Below are 14,195 nucleotides of genomic sequence, written 5' to 3'. Positions count from 1 at the left end.
AGGCTGGAAAGGAAGGAACCCCTTTGCTTCTGGCAGTTGTAATCACAGGCCCCTCGGTCCCACAGCTTCTACTTTTCATTTCTGGACCAGGCTTTGTGCTAATTCACTTATCCAGATGTTTCCTGCCTCTTTGTGCAAGAAGTATATAGCTCTGTCCCTTTAGCTGTCATGGCCAGGAGTGAAAACCTGGGCACCCAAAAGAAGTCTCCTTCTGGAGGCTAGTTTTCCTACGGTCACTCTCTCAGTCACATTCTTCATTTGGTCGATGTAGTCACATTTGAAATTCTTACCTCCGAGCTCTTACCTACAAAATGTCCACACATGAAAATGGTAGCATTTACTAGATTATTTTGCCATCATTTCCCATATCAGGGAGACCATCTGACATTTCATTTGCTGATTTTTTTGGGGCAGCCCCTATGTTGTATCTGTGAGCTCACATCCATCAGATTCATCAACACACCAAAGTGATGGCCACACTATTATGTCACTAGTGGAAAAACTGGTTGAGGCTACATTCATTTCCTAGAGCTGCCATAACAAAGCACCACAAATTAGGTGGCTAAAAAACACAAAAATGTATTCTCTCACAGTTCTGGAGGCAAGAAGTCCAAAATCAAGGTTGTCGGCAGGCCCATTCCTCTAAGGCTCTAGAGAAGAATCCTTCCTTGCTTGTTTCCTGGCTTCCTTGGCTTATAGCTGCATCACTACAATTTCTGCCTATCGTCCTAACTGTCTTCTCTATGTGTGTGTCTTTGTTTTCTTATAAGGACACCAGTCATTGGATTAGGGCCCACCCTTATCCAGTATGACCTCATTTTAAGTAATTACATCTGCAAAGAGCCTATTTCCAAATAAGGTCACATTCTGAGATCCTGGGTGGACATGAGTTTTTTGGGAAATACTATTCAAGCCAGTTCAAGGTCATCACTGAATTAGCTTCCTCACAGTGCTGAGCATTTAGCTTTGTGTCCCCTCAGGCACTCACTAAATGCCAATAAATGCTTCCATACTTTAGGGCACAAGTATCTACAAGAGGTTGTACATGTAGTCTCTGGCCTTAGGACCAACTCCTGTCTGACTGGAAAGAAAGGATATATATGGTTGAAAAGGTGGCCAAGGGTCATCCTTGGTCCTGTTCAGAGCAATCCCCCTACCCTCTTCCCTTTGGAGGCAGAGTAGCCTCCACACAGGCATGTGTCCTGGATGACGGTAACGTATGTACACCTGTCCTTCATCACTGCTATACAGGGCATGTGCCCTCGGCCACCACAGGATGGGTCTCAAGCATTGAGATGTCTGATCCCATCACAAGCGTGGTCCTGAGAACGTTTATGCAAGATGTCCTGGATGATATGTAGCCCATCTCTTCCAACTCATCTCAAAAGACCCAGTGATTCCCTCTGGTAACCTTCAATGATGACAGGCTTACTGGAAAAGGCAACCATATAGCCTCAGGAAGAGTCAGAACAATGACGGGACAGGGCTCATGGGTGTGAGAACTAAACAATTCCAGGATCCACAGCAACTCTAGGGCTTTGGCCTGGGAGGGAGCTGGGGTTCTCACCTGTGTGCTCTGCCTATACGTGCCAGGTATGTCCTCTCCCCTCACCGGCCGCTGACTGGTTCTTTCCCTCCATTGGTGCCTTTTCCTCTTCCTCATAGTTTCTGATGACTTAGCTTCTTTATTGCTCTGCTTCCTTATCATTTATTCCACCTCCAGCCCTCTCATAAAGCATCTCACAGCTACATCTCACAGGAAGCTTCCTGCTTCCTGCTTCCTCCTTAGTTCTCCTCAGTTCAGACAGGGATCAGATTGGCCATCTGGCACATCTTTTTTACACCGGGCCTCTGTAGTCAGGAGCTGGCCCATCTCTGGATTCACATCCTTTGGCCAATTGCTTACTAAGGTTCAAACAGCTGTGGCTGTGGGAGGGATGAGAAGTGCAGAGGCTGTAAAGGACAAAAACGTCGCTGCCTAGGGTGGCCTCTTCCGCCTCTACAGCTCACGGCCTTGGCAGACACCTTAACTCACATCGCCCAGCGCTCTGCAGGTCATCAGAGTGTACACCTGGGCTTGTTCTCCCGCTCCCCCATCCTTCTGGCCTCTTTCAGAATTGCTTTTAAAAGCTGTACTATGAAATGATGCCTCCACATTCCCCAGATGTGTTATTAGAAACAGCTTTACCTACAATCCATTCTGGGATGCGGTTGAAGGTGGGCTCAGTATTTGACGCAGTGACCCTTTATGAAGACCCATGGGAGAAATTTCTCTCACGTCTTATTAACAAATTGCCATGCTTTCCCTTAACAACTGGTTTGGGTATGTCTTCGGACATAATGAGTCATATAACTCACCAGATTTCCCTCTGTACTGCCTGCCAGAAGGTCAAAGTCTAGTCTGCAGCAAGTTTACATGCTTTATGTTGTATGGGTTTTATGTACATCCTCTTCATCTTACTGTTGTAATCTCTATTTTTTTTTCTTCAGCCTAATTTCCTTGGTTATTTTCTGTCTGCCTATAATGTATATATTTTTATAAGATGTATCTAATTTTTGAAATGGGGTGAAATATAAATACATTTTTAAATAGAAACTGATTATAGTCATTCCTGTGGCAAATGTTAAACATCTACTTTTGCCAGCTGCCTTGACTAAACATATTTCCTGTACTCTATAGGTCTGAATTGTACAAATTGAATGGGTGTAAAGGAGAAAGCGATCACTGAGGGCTGGGGTGTTTCCATTTGAGTGGGTGCAGGAAGGATGTGGATAGAGTGAAAAACTCCTCACTGGTCCTCATGGACCCATCGCCCATCTGTCTTGGGGTGCAGTCAAGCTAAGCCTGTGCATGCAGCAGCGGAAGCATCGTGCTTTTAGGAGAGAAGGCCTTGTGACTGGAGCTCTTATTCCTCACTGAGGATTTTATTCACTACATTTAACACATGTAAATTTTACAAAGCAAAAAGAGAAAAATAGCTCTGAAAATATGACACAAGCACCATAGAAATGACTCGCGTTTCTTGCCCTTGAAGTTTTTGTTTTTAGACTTTCAGATATAAAGTCATTCGTTTTTTTAAAGGTATTCACAGTTTGTTCAATATAAACAAGTTATAAAATGCACACATGTCTAGTAGTAATTATCAGAAATTGTAGGGCTTTATCTCAGCTAGATGTAACTCAGGGAAGTGTCTCTGTCCTGATCCTGTTCAAATAATTTTTCCTTTTGGTGTTTGATTCAGAGAAATAAAGTCTTGATTATCTACTTTAAGTGATATAATTTTTGAAAAATACCAGACAAAATACCACATTTCTAGTTCATCACACTCCACTACTTTTAGAGAGAGCTCAGAGAAGGCCAGGTCTCTTCATTTGGACTTTGAACCAGACATATGATTGTGGAAGGAGACTTAGTGTGTGCCTTAGAGCCAAAAAGATGAAATAAAAGATTTGTCATTTGGAATTATCTTTGCACTGTTCACTCACTCTGAAAAATGCAGAGTTGAATGTCATTACCATTTCCATTACAGTGTTATGAAGATTAGGTCATACTAAGCTTTCTCCTTTCAGAACAAATCTCATGTTCTCAGGTTCTCATATACCTGAAGGAGAGGTTAGGATACAGATGGAATACATGGGTTACCAAAGATCCATAATGCAGCAAAGATTCTGGCTGTCCCGAACATAATTAAAATATTAATTTCTTGGCCTTTTTAAGTAGTGTCTTGTATCAAAAACAAAGAAGAAGAAATGGAATTCTGCTAGCTAAAATTAATTGCAAGACAAAAATATTGGAGGACTAATATCTTCAGTTCAAAGTATTGCTAACATGCTTTGTGTTTATTACCTTATACAGCTGCACTATTTCCTTATATAACTGAATGATGCCGTGCTCAGTGAAGCTCACAAAATTGTAGTTTTGATTAGTGACAGATTAGCCTGACTGGCACTTATAAGACTGTAAACTTCAAATAAGCATGGTTTGTAATTTGAAAACAGACCCCTAAGAGTTCTTTCCTGTCAAGTAATTTAACAGCTTATTTTGTGTGTGTCTTTGTTTCCCAAAGGATGATATCAGAAAACTGGGCAAGCTGTTGATGCATGGCTCTTTCAACGTCTGGACAGTTCACAAGGATCGTTATAAGATGAAGGATTTAATTCGATTTAAGCCCAGCCAGAGGCAAATCTATCTATTTGAACAGGGAATAGTGTTCTGTAAGATACGAATGGAGCCCAGTGACCAGGGCCTGTCTCCTCACTACAGCTTTAAGAAGTCTATGAAGGTAAAGGGGTCCTATTGCACTTGGGAGTCAGCACAACCCTATGGAGAGAAATGCTGTTATCCGTATTTTACAGATAAGGAAACTGGGATGAGGTTAACTTGCCAAATGCCACACAACAGAGCGAGAATCCACACACAGGCCTGATTCCAGAGTCAGAGCTTGTAATCAGCCACTAGATAGTGCCAGCGCTGGCACAGAGGTGCCTTTGTGCTGGGTGGAGAAAAAGGACCCAATGGCAGCCTGTCTGGACAAACTAATTGAAAAGTACCCTCTTTCCTCCAGGCAGAGGATTGAACGCCTTGGAGATTAGAGCATGGGCTGGATTTCATCTTCTCAACCACGCATCTTTGCATGCAAGTGTAGGCAACATCCTGACCCTGGGGGTGTAGGAACCCATGTCCACACCAAACATTGCCTCTCACCCATATTAGAAATATTTCATAGCTAGCGATCACACGCACACACACACGTGCTCTTGTGATTAAAATTGGTAGTTTATTCATAGTACTTTTTGTTATTTTTGTTTCTTAATGGATACAAATTCAGTTACTACTTGTGAAATACTCAGGTATTAAAGGAGAGATAATCTTTTTGCTTTAAGTTGAAGGCTACAGCTCCGCATATGGAAACATATAGTCTGTCTTGTCCTCTGAAACAGACAAGACAAATGACACTGTACCAGATTATGTTTTATGCTCCTTGGGGCTGTTAACAGAGGACAGCAAAACACTTGGAAGGAAGATGGAAGAAGAGAGCAATCAAGGGTAGCAAAGATTAGAGTGGCTGACAGGGATAATTTTTTTAATCAGAAAAGATGGTATAGAAAATTTTCTTCTTTCTTTACAATAGTTAATGACACTTTCAATTCGCCAACTTGGAAGGGGGAGCAACAGAAAGTTTGAAATTGCCAACCAAAATGGACTTGAGAAATACATCCTACAGGTAAAATTCATGCCTTCCCCATAGGTGTCCTTTCCCCTTTCCCTATTGTGTTCCCATCACTCAACCAGTGTTTTCTGTCACATTCTAAAGGTCACCCAGAGAATAAAAGTCCTGTCCAATTAATGCACCAGGTGATCTGATACTCATGGTATTTTCTTATTTGTAATTGCAGGCAGCTTCAAAAGAAATCAGAGATTGTTGGTTTTCAGAAATAAGTAAATTATTGCTGGAACAACAAAACAATATTAAAGGTAAGGTTACCCTTGCTGACTTTAGTCTGGAGAGTTATACTGATTCCAACTTTGTAGTGGGTATGGAGATTGGGGATACTGTTAAAGAAAATGCTTTGCCTAGAAAATAACTGTGGGCACATTTTCATAGTACCTGGAAGCACCTGTGGATGCTTTAGATTGTGTGTGGGTTTTTGTGGTTGTGTGCATGTCCCTTTTACACATACTCCCACATACCCAATGGCCAAGATCCAATTTTCTCAATCAAAAGTCAACAATCTGCAGCTCAGAGGAGGGTCCTCACAAGAAGTCAACCATGATGGCACCCTCCTCGCAGACTTCCAACCTCCAGAACTGTGAGAAATAAACTTCAGTCATTTTTAAGCCACCCAGTCTATGGTATTTTGTTATAGCAGCCTGAACCAAGACAGGCTTGATGAAAATCAGTTGGCCATAGATATAGAATTCTCTGCTGACAGTCTTTTCCTTTTAGCACTTTTGTCATCCCACTGTTTTGTGGCCTCCATAGTTTATGATAAGAATTAAGCTATTTATCTTATTAAAGATTCTTTGCATGTGACAAATTGCTTTTGTCTTGCTGCTTTCCAGATTCTCTTGTTTTTTTTTTTTTTAATTAAAGGGTAATTGACCTACAAAACTATGTTTGTTCCAGGTGCACAACACCTGGAATTCAGTATTTCTATACACAAAGTATTGCTATAATTTATGTCAAAAAGTATACTGCCTGGGACTTCCCTGGTGGTCCAGTCCACTCTGCACTTCCAGTGCAGTGGGCACGGGTTCAATCCCTGGTTGGGAAACTGAGATCCCACATGCCACACGGCACAGGGGAAAAAAAAAGTATACTGCCTATGTTTTCTTTCAGGAGTTTTATGGCTTCGGGTCATACATTTACGTCTTTAATTCATTTTGAGTTTATTTTTGTATATGGTATGAGAAGGTAGTCCAATTTGATGCCTTCGTATGTAGCTGTCCAGTTTTCCCAACACCATTTATTGGAGACGCTGTTTTTTCCGCATTGTATATTCTTTCTCGCCTCCTTTGTCATAGATTAATTGCCCACATAAGTGTGGGTTTATTTCTGGGCTCTCTATTCTATTCCATCGATCTATGTGTTTGTTTTTGTGCAACTACCATATTGTTTTGATTACCGTATCTTTATAGTATAGTTTGAAATCATGGCTCATGATACTCCCAGCTTTGTTCTTCTTTCTCAAGATTGTTTTGGCTATTCAGGATCTTTTGTTTCCCTACAAATTTGAAATTATTTCTTCTACTTCTGTGAAAAATGCCATTGGTATTTTGATAGGAATTGCATTGAATCTGTAGATTGTCTTGGGGAGCATGGTCATTTTAACAATATTGATTCTTCCAATCCATGAGCATGGTATAATTTTCCATTTGTTTGTGTTGTCCTCAATTTCTTTCATCAATGTCTTATAGTCTTCTCTCCTTGGTTAGATTTATTCCTAGATATTTTATACTTTTTGATGCAATTGTAAATTAGATTTTTTTCTTGGTTTCTCTTTCTGATAGGTCATGGTTAGTGTATAGAAATGCAACAGATTTGTGTATATTACTTTCATATCCTGCAACTTTATGTAACTAGTTGCTTTTCCCTTGCTGCTTTTAAGATTCTCTCTTTATTGTTATTTTTTACCAATTTAATTACAACGTGACTTAGTGTGGATCTCTTTGGGTTTATCTTGTTTGGGACTCTCTGTGCTTCCTGGACCTGATGTCTGTTTCCTTCCCCAGGCTAGGGAAGTTTTCAGTTATTATATCTTCAAATAAGTTATCTGCCTCTTTCTCCCTCTCTTCTCTTTCTGGAACCCCTATAGTGCAAATGTTTACATGCTTGATGCTGTCCCAGAGGTCTCTTAAAGTATCCTCATTTTTTACAATTCCTTTTCTTTTTTCTGGTCAGCTTGGGTGATTTCCAGTGTTCTGTCTTCCAGTTTGCTGATCTGCTCCTCTGTATCATCTAATCTACTGTTGATTCCTTCTAGTGTATATTTTGTTTTAATTATTGTATTCTTCAGCTCTGTTTGGTTCTTTATATTTTCTAACTATATAAAAATTTCTCTCTGTGTTCATCTATTTTTCTTTTGGGCTCGTTGAGCATTTTATGATCATTACCTTGAGCTCTTTATTGGGTAGATAAGTAATAAGTATTCCTTAATATTTCTTCTGGGGTTTTATCTTGTTCCTTCATTTGGAACATATTCCTCTGTCACCTCATTTTGCCTAATTCTCTGTTTTTATTTTTATATATTCTAGGTAAGTCAGTTACATTTCCCAATGTCAGAGAAGTGGCCTTATGTAGGAGATGTTCTTTGGGGCCCAACAGCCCGCTTCTCTTTGGTCACCAATGTGCCCTAGGGCTGCCTCCTATGTGGGCTGTGTGGACCCTTCTGTTGTGATGAGGCTGGCTACTGTAAGCACACTTGTAAGCAGGGCTGGCCCTCACCCCAGTTGGCTGCAAGGCTCTGCCTCTTGGAGGAGGCTGCCTACCTGCTGGTAAACAATGCTTGGTCCTGGCATAACTGGCTATGCAGCTCAGGGGTTCCCAGGACTAGTGCCGGCCCACTGGTGAGTGGGTCTGGGTCCCAGGCCTTCTGGTGGGTGGGGCTAGATCTCTGAATGGCTGGAGGCTCGTGGGGTCCTAGGGCATCAGGCCTGCTGCTGGGTGGTGCTGTGTCCCAGAACTAATCATCTAGAGGGAGGATTCCAAAGTGGCACTTGCCAGCACCAGTGTCATCATGGTAGAATGAGCTCCTAAAGATGGCTGCTGCCAGCATCTATATTCCCAGGGGGAGTCCCAGTTGCCTCCTACCTCTCTGGGAAGCTCTCCAAGATTATCAAGTGGGTCTGACCCAGGCTCCTTTCAAACTATTTCTTCTGCCCTGGGTCTTGGAGCATGTGAGATTTTGTGCATGCTCTTTAAAAGTAGAGCCTCTATTTCCTAGAGCCCTCTAACTCTTCCAAAAGTAATCCGCACTGGCCTTCAAAGCCAGACACTCTGGGGGCTCATCTTCCTGGTGCAGGACCAATGAGCTGGGGTGCTCAACGTGGGACTTGTACCTCTTGCTCCTTAAGGAAAACTTATGCAATTGTGATTATACTCCCGTTTGTGGGTTGCCTATACTGCTTTTGACTATACTGCTTCTCTGCCCCTCCTACCCATCTCATTGTGATTCCTTCTTTATATCTTTCGTGGTGGAAAATCTTTTCTGCTAATCTTCACGTGGTTCTCATCAATAGTTGCTCTGTAAATAGTTTTAATTTTGGTGTGGCCATGAAAGGAGGTGAGCTTACAGTCTTCCTACTCTGCCATCTGGGCTGTCTCTCCTTTCTTTGTCTTTTGACAATTTTGACAGTATAGGTTTGGGTCTCTGAGTTTTTATTTCTTGGAGTTGTAGATCATCTTGGATGTATAGATTAGCATTTTTCATCAAAGTTTGGAAGTCTTTGCCCATTCTTTCTTTAAGTATTCTTTCAGTCCCTTTTTTCTTTCCTCTGGCATTTCCATTATGCTTGATATACTTGGTATGTTGATATGCTTGTTGGTGTCCTGTAGGTCTTTAAGTCTCTGTTCATTTTTTTTTTCATTCTTTTTCTTTCTCTTCCCCAAATTGGATAGTTTCAATTGACCCATATCTGAGTTCTCTGATTCTTTCTTCTGCCTGCTCAAATCTGCTATTGAGCCACTCTAGTGAATTTTTCATTTCAGTTATTATACTTTTCAACCCCAAACATCTATTTGGCCCTTTTTAAATATAATTTCTCTCTTTTATATTCTCTATTTGATGAGATTTTGTTTTCATACTTTTCTTTAGTTCTTTATGTATGGTTTCCTTTCATTTTAAACTTTTTTTTAAAGCTGGTTTAAAGCCTTGGTCTAAGAAGTGCAATATCTTGGCTTCCTCGGGGACAGTTTCTATTGACTGCTTTTTTTTCTGTGTATGGGCTATACTTTCTTGTTTCTCTGCACATGTCATAATTTTTCTTTGAAAACTAGACATTTAAAATAACATAATGTGGCAACCCTGGAAATCAGATTCTCCTCCATCTCCAGTGTTTGCTATTGTTGCTATTTGTTGTTGTTGTTTTTGTTTGTTTACTTACTGACTTTTCTGAAACAATTTTATAAAATCTGTATTCGTGGTCATGTGTAGCCACTGAAGTCTCTGCTTGGTTCATGACTGAGCAGAGATTTCCTTAAACACCTGAAACCAACAAGCATTCCAGTCTTTGCCAAGGGGCTCTGTGGATTTTTGTTTTTTATAAGTTTATTTATTTATTTATATTTTATTTTTTGGCTGCATTGGGTCTCCATTGTTGCACATGGGCTTTCTCTAGTTGCGGCGAGTGGGGGCTACTCTTCGTTGCAGTGTGCAGGCTTCTCATTGTGGTGGCTTCTTTTGTTGCGGAGCATGGGCTCTCGGTGTGTGGGCTTCAGTAGTTGTGGCACACGGGCTCAGTAGTTGTGGCTCGTGGGCTCTAGAGCTCAGGTTCAGTAGTTGTGGCACACGGGCTTAGTTGCTCTGCAGCATGTGGGATCTTCCCAGACCAGGGCTCGAACCCGTGTCCCCTGCATTGGCAGACAGATTCTTAATCACTGCACCACCAGGGAAGTCCCTCTACATGGATTTTGAAGCACACCTTCAATATTCAGCCAGACAGGTGACAATTACCCGTTAGCCTTCAATTCCTGTTTGTGCAGAGCCTCAAGATCAGCCAAGGTGAGAGCGTAAGCCCTGCTAAGATTTTTCCTGAGCATGCACACAACCCTGGTCATGTGCACAATGGACTTCTAGATTCTCAGGACTATTTGGAGTTTTTCAAAACCACTATGGATATCTTATTCTAACCACTATGGATATCGTATTCTTAAGTTTTTCCTTTTAAACTTTTTGATTAGCCTATTTTTGCCCCAGCTGATATCCAGTGCCTCAAGCAGCCAAGAAGTTAAACAATCACCCTGGACATTTTCTACAAATGCCCCTGGGGAAAAGGCTTTTCACACTGAGCAAGCTCTTAGTTGGGTTAATAAAGACAGCCTTGCAAGTAGGATATTCCAGGGAATCCCCAGACAACTCAAATAATGACAATCTACTGGGAATGAGACTTTGAAGGAGCTCCAACCCTGTCCTGTCCCTTCCTACTGGTGCCAGCTTGCTAATTTTCACCATGATTGCAGGCTGTTGGCTTCCAAGGCCACCACCAAGAAGAAGGGGTGAGATGGGACTAGGGCAACTAAGACACCACAGAGCTCACCGGTCATACTGAGATTCATCCATTCTTCTTGAATTAATGCTCTCCTGATTGCCTTTGTTTAATTTCCAGCATTCTGAAAATATTGTGTCTGACTATTTTTATCAGTTTTTTCCATGCTTTCATTGAGGAGAGAATTTTTGGAGGGCTTTTTTTCTCCCTGCACCATTTTCACAGATGTCACTCACTGTATTCCCTTTAATCATGAAAAATCATCTTTGAGTAGGCTTTACCTACATTTGTCTTCTCAAGTGATATTAGATAGGAAAATCCACAACAAGCTTCATCAATTGAGTTCTAATATTTCCTTCGGGTAATGTTGCTAGGGTTAAGAGATGCTAGTCTCATGTGGAAAACCTATCTCCTATCATTTATACTGGCAACGATTTTTTTGTTTACTAAGAAAAACTATGTAAGTGTGAAAAGATAACTTTGTCTTCAGAGATTTAGCAGGAATGAAACCATTTCACGCTCTTTCTGTGTCTTCTCTGATCATGAACTAGTCAGGAGGATGTGAGGGTGGGTGTGCGTCGAAAGATGAAGAAAAAGATAAGAAATGTGATTGGAAAAACCACCACATTGGTTTTCAGTTACAATCAAGTGGCCTAATTTCTCGATTTACACTGTAGGCCTCTGCCAGGAAATGGTAACAAGATCATGTAGTTAATTTTAATTTATATAAAGGTAAGATTGGAAAAAAACTATGATTTAATTTTGTTTTTGAACTATTAATAGTATGCTAAATATGTGTTATGGTAATGGAATATGTGTGCTCTGGGGGCATAGTACAGAAACATGTAACAACCCTAGTAGAAAAAGTTACTTATTTTCCCCAGAAACAAACATTCTAATAACAATATTGTTCTAGAAATCCTTAGTCCCTAGACCAGTGTTTCACAAAGGGTGGTTTAGGGACAGCCTGCAGTGGAATTACTTGAAGAGCTTGGGTCAAATGCATATTTCTGGGTCCTAGCCTAGAACTGTAGAATTAGGATAGCTAGGGCTTATACCTGAGAATATGCATTGTAGCTTATTAAAGTTTCTGGGCAGAGGCCTTAAACTACAATTTTTTTTTTTTCTTTTTTTTGCAGTACGCGGGCCTCTCACTGCTGTGGCCTCTCCCGTTGTGGAGCACAGGCTCTGGATGCGCAGGCTCAGCGGCCATGGCTCACGGGCCCAGCCGCTCATGGCATGTGGGATCTTCCCGGACCGGGGCGCAAACCCGTGTCCTCTGCATCGGCAGGCAGACTCTCAACCACTGCGCCACCAGGGAAGCCCAAACTACAATTTTTAAAACAGTTTTATTGAAAACAAATACAGGCTTTATTGAGGTATAATTGACATAATAAATTGCACATATTTAAAGTATACAATTTGATAAATTTTGACATATGTACATACCTGTGAAAGCATCACACAATCAAGATAATGAACACTTCTTTCACCCCCCAGATTTTCCTCATGTCTCTTTTTATTACCTTTCTCTTGCCCCTCTCTTACCCCACTACAGCTCTCCAGGTGATTACTGATCTCATTTCTATCGTTATAGATTACTTTGATTTTTCTAAAATTCCATAAAGAAAATATATAGCATGTACTTTTTTTGGCCTAGTTTCTCTCACCTAGCTTTTTTTTTTTTTTTTAATTTATTTTTGGCTGCGTTGGGTCTTTGTGGCTGCACGCGGGCTTTCTCTAGTTGCAGTGAACACCCTTTGTTGTGGTGCATGGGCTTCTCATTGCAGTAGCTTCTCTTGTTGTGGAGCACGGGCTCTAGGTGCACGGACTTCAGTAGTTGTGGCACGTGGGCTCTAGAGCTCAGGCTCAGTAGTTGTGGCGCACGGGCTTAGTTGCTCCGCGGCATGTGGAATATTCCCAGACCAGGTCTCGACCCATGTCCCCTCTGCATCGGCAGGCGCATTCTTAACCACTGCGCCACCAGGGAAGTCCCAGCATAATTATTTTGAGATGCATTTATGTTGCTTTGTGTAGCAATAGTACATTCCTTTTAATTGCTGTGTAGCATTCCATTGTTTGGCTATACCCCAGTTTACGTATCCATTTACCTGTTAATGAACATTTGTTTTCTTTCCACTTCTGAGGGGCTATTCTGGATAATGCTGCTATGAACATTTGAGTACAAATCTTCTCATGGACTTAGGTTTTCATTTCTCTTGGGTAAATACTTAAGAGTGTAATGGTTAGGCCAGATGGCAGGTGCACGTTTAAGTTTTTAAGAAATGGCTACGCTATTTTCCAGTGTGGTTATACCATCTTATACTCCCACAGCAGTGTATGAAAGTTCCACTTGCTCCACACCCTCGCCAACACTTGGTATTGTCAGTCTTTTTTAATTTTAAGCCTTCTAATAGGTATGTAGTGGCATGTTACTGAGGTTTTAATTTGTTTTGATTAATGGTTGAGCGTCTTTTTATGTGCTTCTGTATCACACATGTATCTCCTTGTTTTCTTATTATTTAGTTTTGAGAGTTTTTTTTAATATATTCTAAGTACAAGTCCTTTATTGGATATATACTTTGCAAATATTGTCTTTCAGTATGTAGCTTAGCTTTTCATTCTCTTAAGAGTACCTTTTTAAGGGCAGAAGATTTTAAGTTTTATGAAATACAATCTTTAAAAAATTATGGATCATACTGTTGGTGTTGTGCCTGAGAAATATGTGGCTAAAGGTCACAAAGATTTTCTCCTATGTTTTCTCCTAGATGGTTTATAGTTTAAGTTTTACATTTAGGTCTCTGATCTATTCTGAGGGGGTTTTATGGTGTATGGTATAAAGTGTCAATCAAAGTTCAATTTTGTGCACATTAATTGTTGTTCTACTACCATTGTTGAAAAGACTCTTCTTCTACCAATTGACTCTTTATATAAGTGCATCTGTTGCTGGCTGCTGTATGCTGTTTAATTGATCTATTTATCTGTCTTGACATCAGTACCTTACTATCTTGATTACTGTAGCTTTATAATGTCTTAAAATCAGATCATTTGAGTCCTTTGACATTGTTTTTCCTTTTTAAAGTTGTTTTGGCTCTTCTATATCCTTTACATTTCTGTATATATGTTTAGAATCAGCTTGTCGATTTCTATAAGAAAGCTTGCTGGGATCTTGATTGGGATTGTGTAAAATCTACAGATCAATTTGGTGAAGTGACATCTTAACAATATTGAGCTTAATCTACAATCTAGATTTTTAACTAGATCACCCTGCCCTTCCCTGCCCCACAGAAAAACACGTTTGTTGTGAGGTCATGGCATTTATTCCGTTAATAATTCAGAAACACATTTCTTAAGTCTTCCTCAAGCCCTAGCACTGTGTGCTCTAGGTTGTGACAGGAATGTAAAATATAAATAAGAAGCAGAACCAGAATGCTAGGCAAGTAGTTTAGATTAAAAAAAAAAAAAACTGAACTAAAAGATCGGCCCAGAG

The 14,195-nt window shown here is 40.6% G+C and overlaps 1 protein-coding gene across 1 annotated transcript in view; it reads left to right on the top strand.

The window, feature by feature from the left end:
* MCF2L2 (MCF.2 cell line derived transforming sequence-like 2) overlaps window positions 1-14,195 on the top strand; it is a 189,599-nt gene that overhangs the window by 159,020 nt on the left and 16,384 nt on the right. The window contains exons 22-24 of the mRNA XM_065875824.1: window positions 4,068-4,283; window positions 5,133-5,225; window positions 5,398-5,476. Of these exons, the coding sequence (XP_065731896.1) occupies window positions 4,068-4,283; window positions 5,133-5,225; window positions 5,398-5,476 (388 nt within the window). The remainder of the gene's footprint in view (window positions 1-4,067; window positions 4,284-5,132; window positions 5,226-5,397; window positions 5,477-14,195) is intronic.

The sequence above is a fragment of the Phocoena phocoena genome, chromosome 4 (assembly GCF_963924675.1).
Source record: "Phocoena phocoena chromosome 4, mPhoPho1.1, whole genome shotgun sequence".
Classification (NCBI taxonomy): Eukaryota; Metazoa; Chordata; class Mammalia; order Artiodactyla; family Phocoenidae; genus Phocoena; species Phocoena phocoena.
The sequence above is the reverse complement of the archived record's forward strand: the minus strand, read 5'-3'. Positions and strand labels throughout refer to the sequence as shown.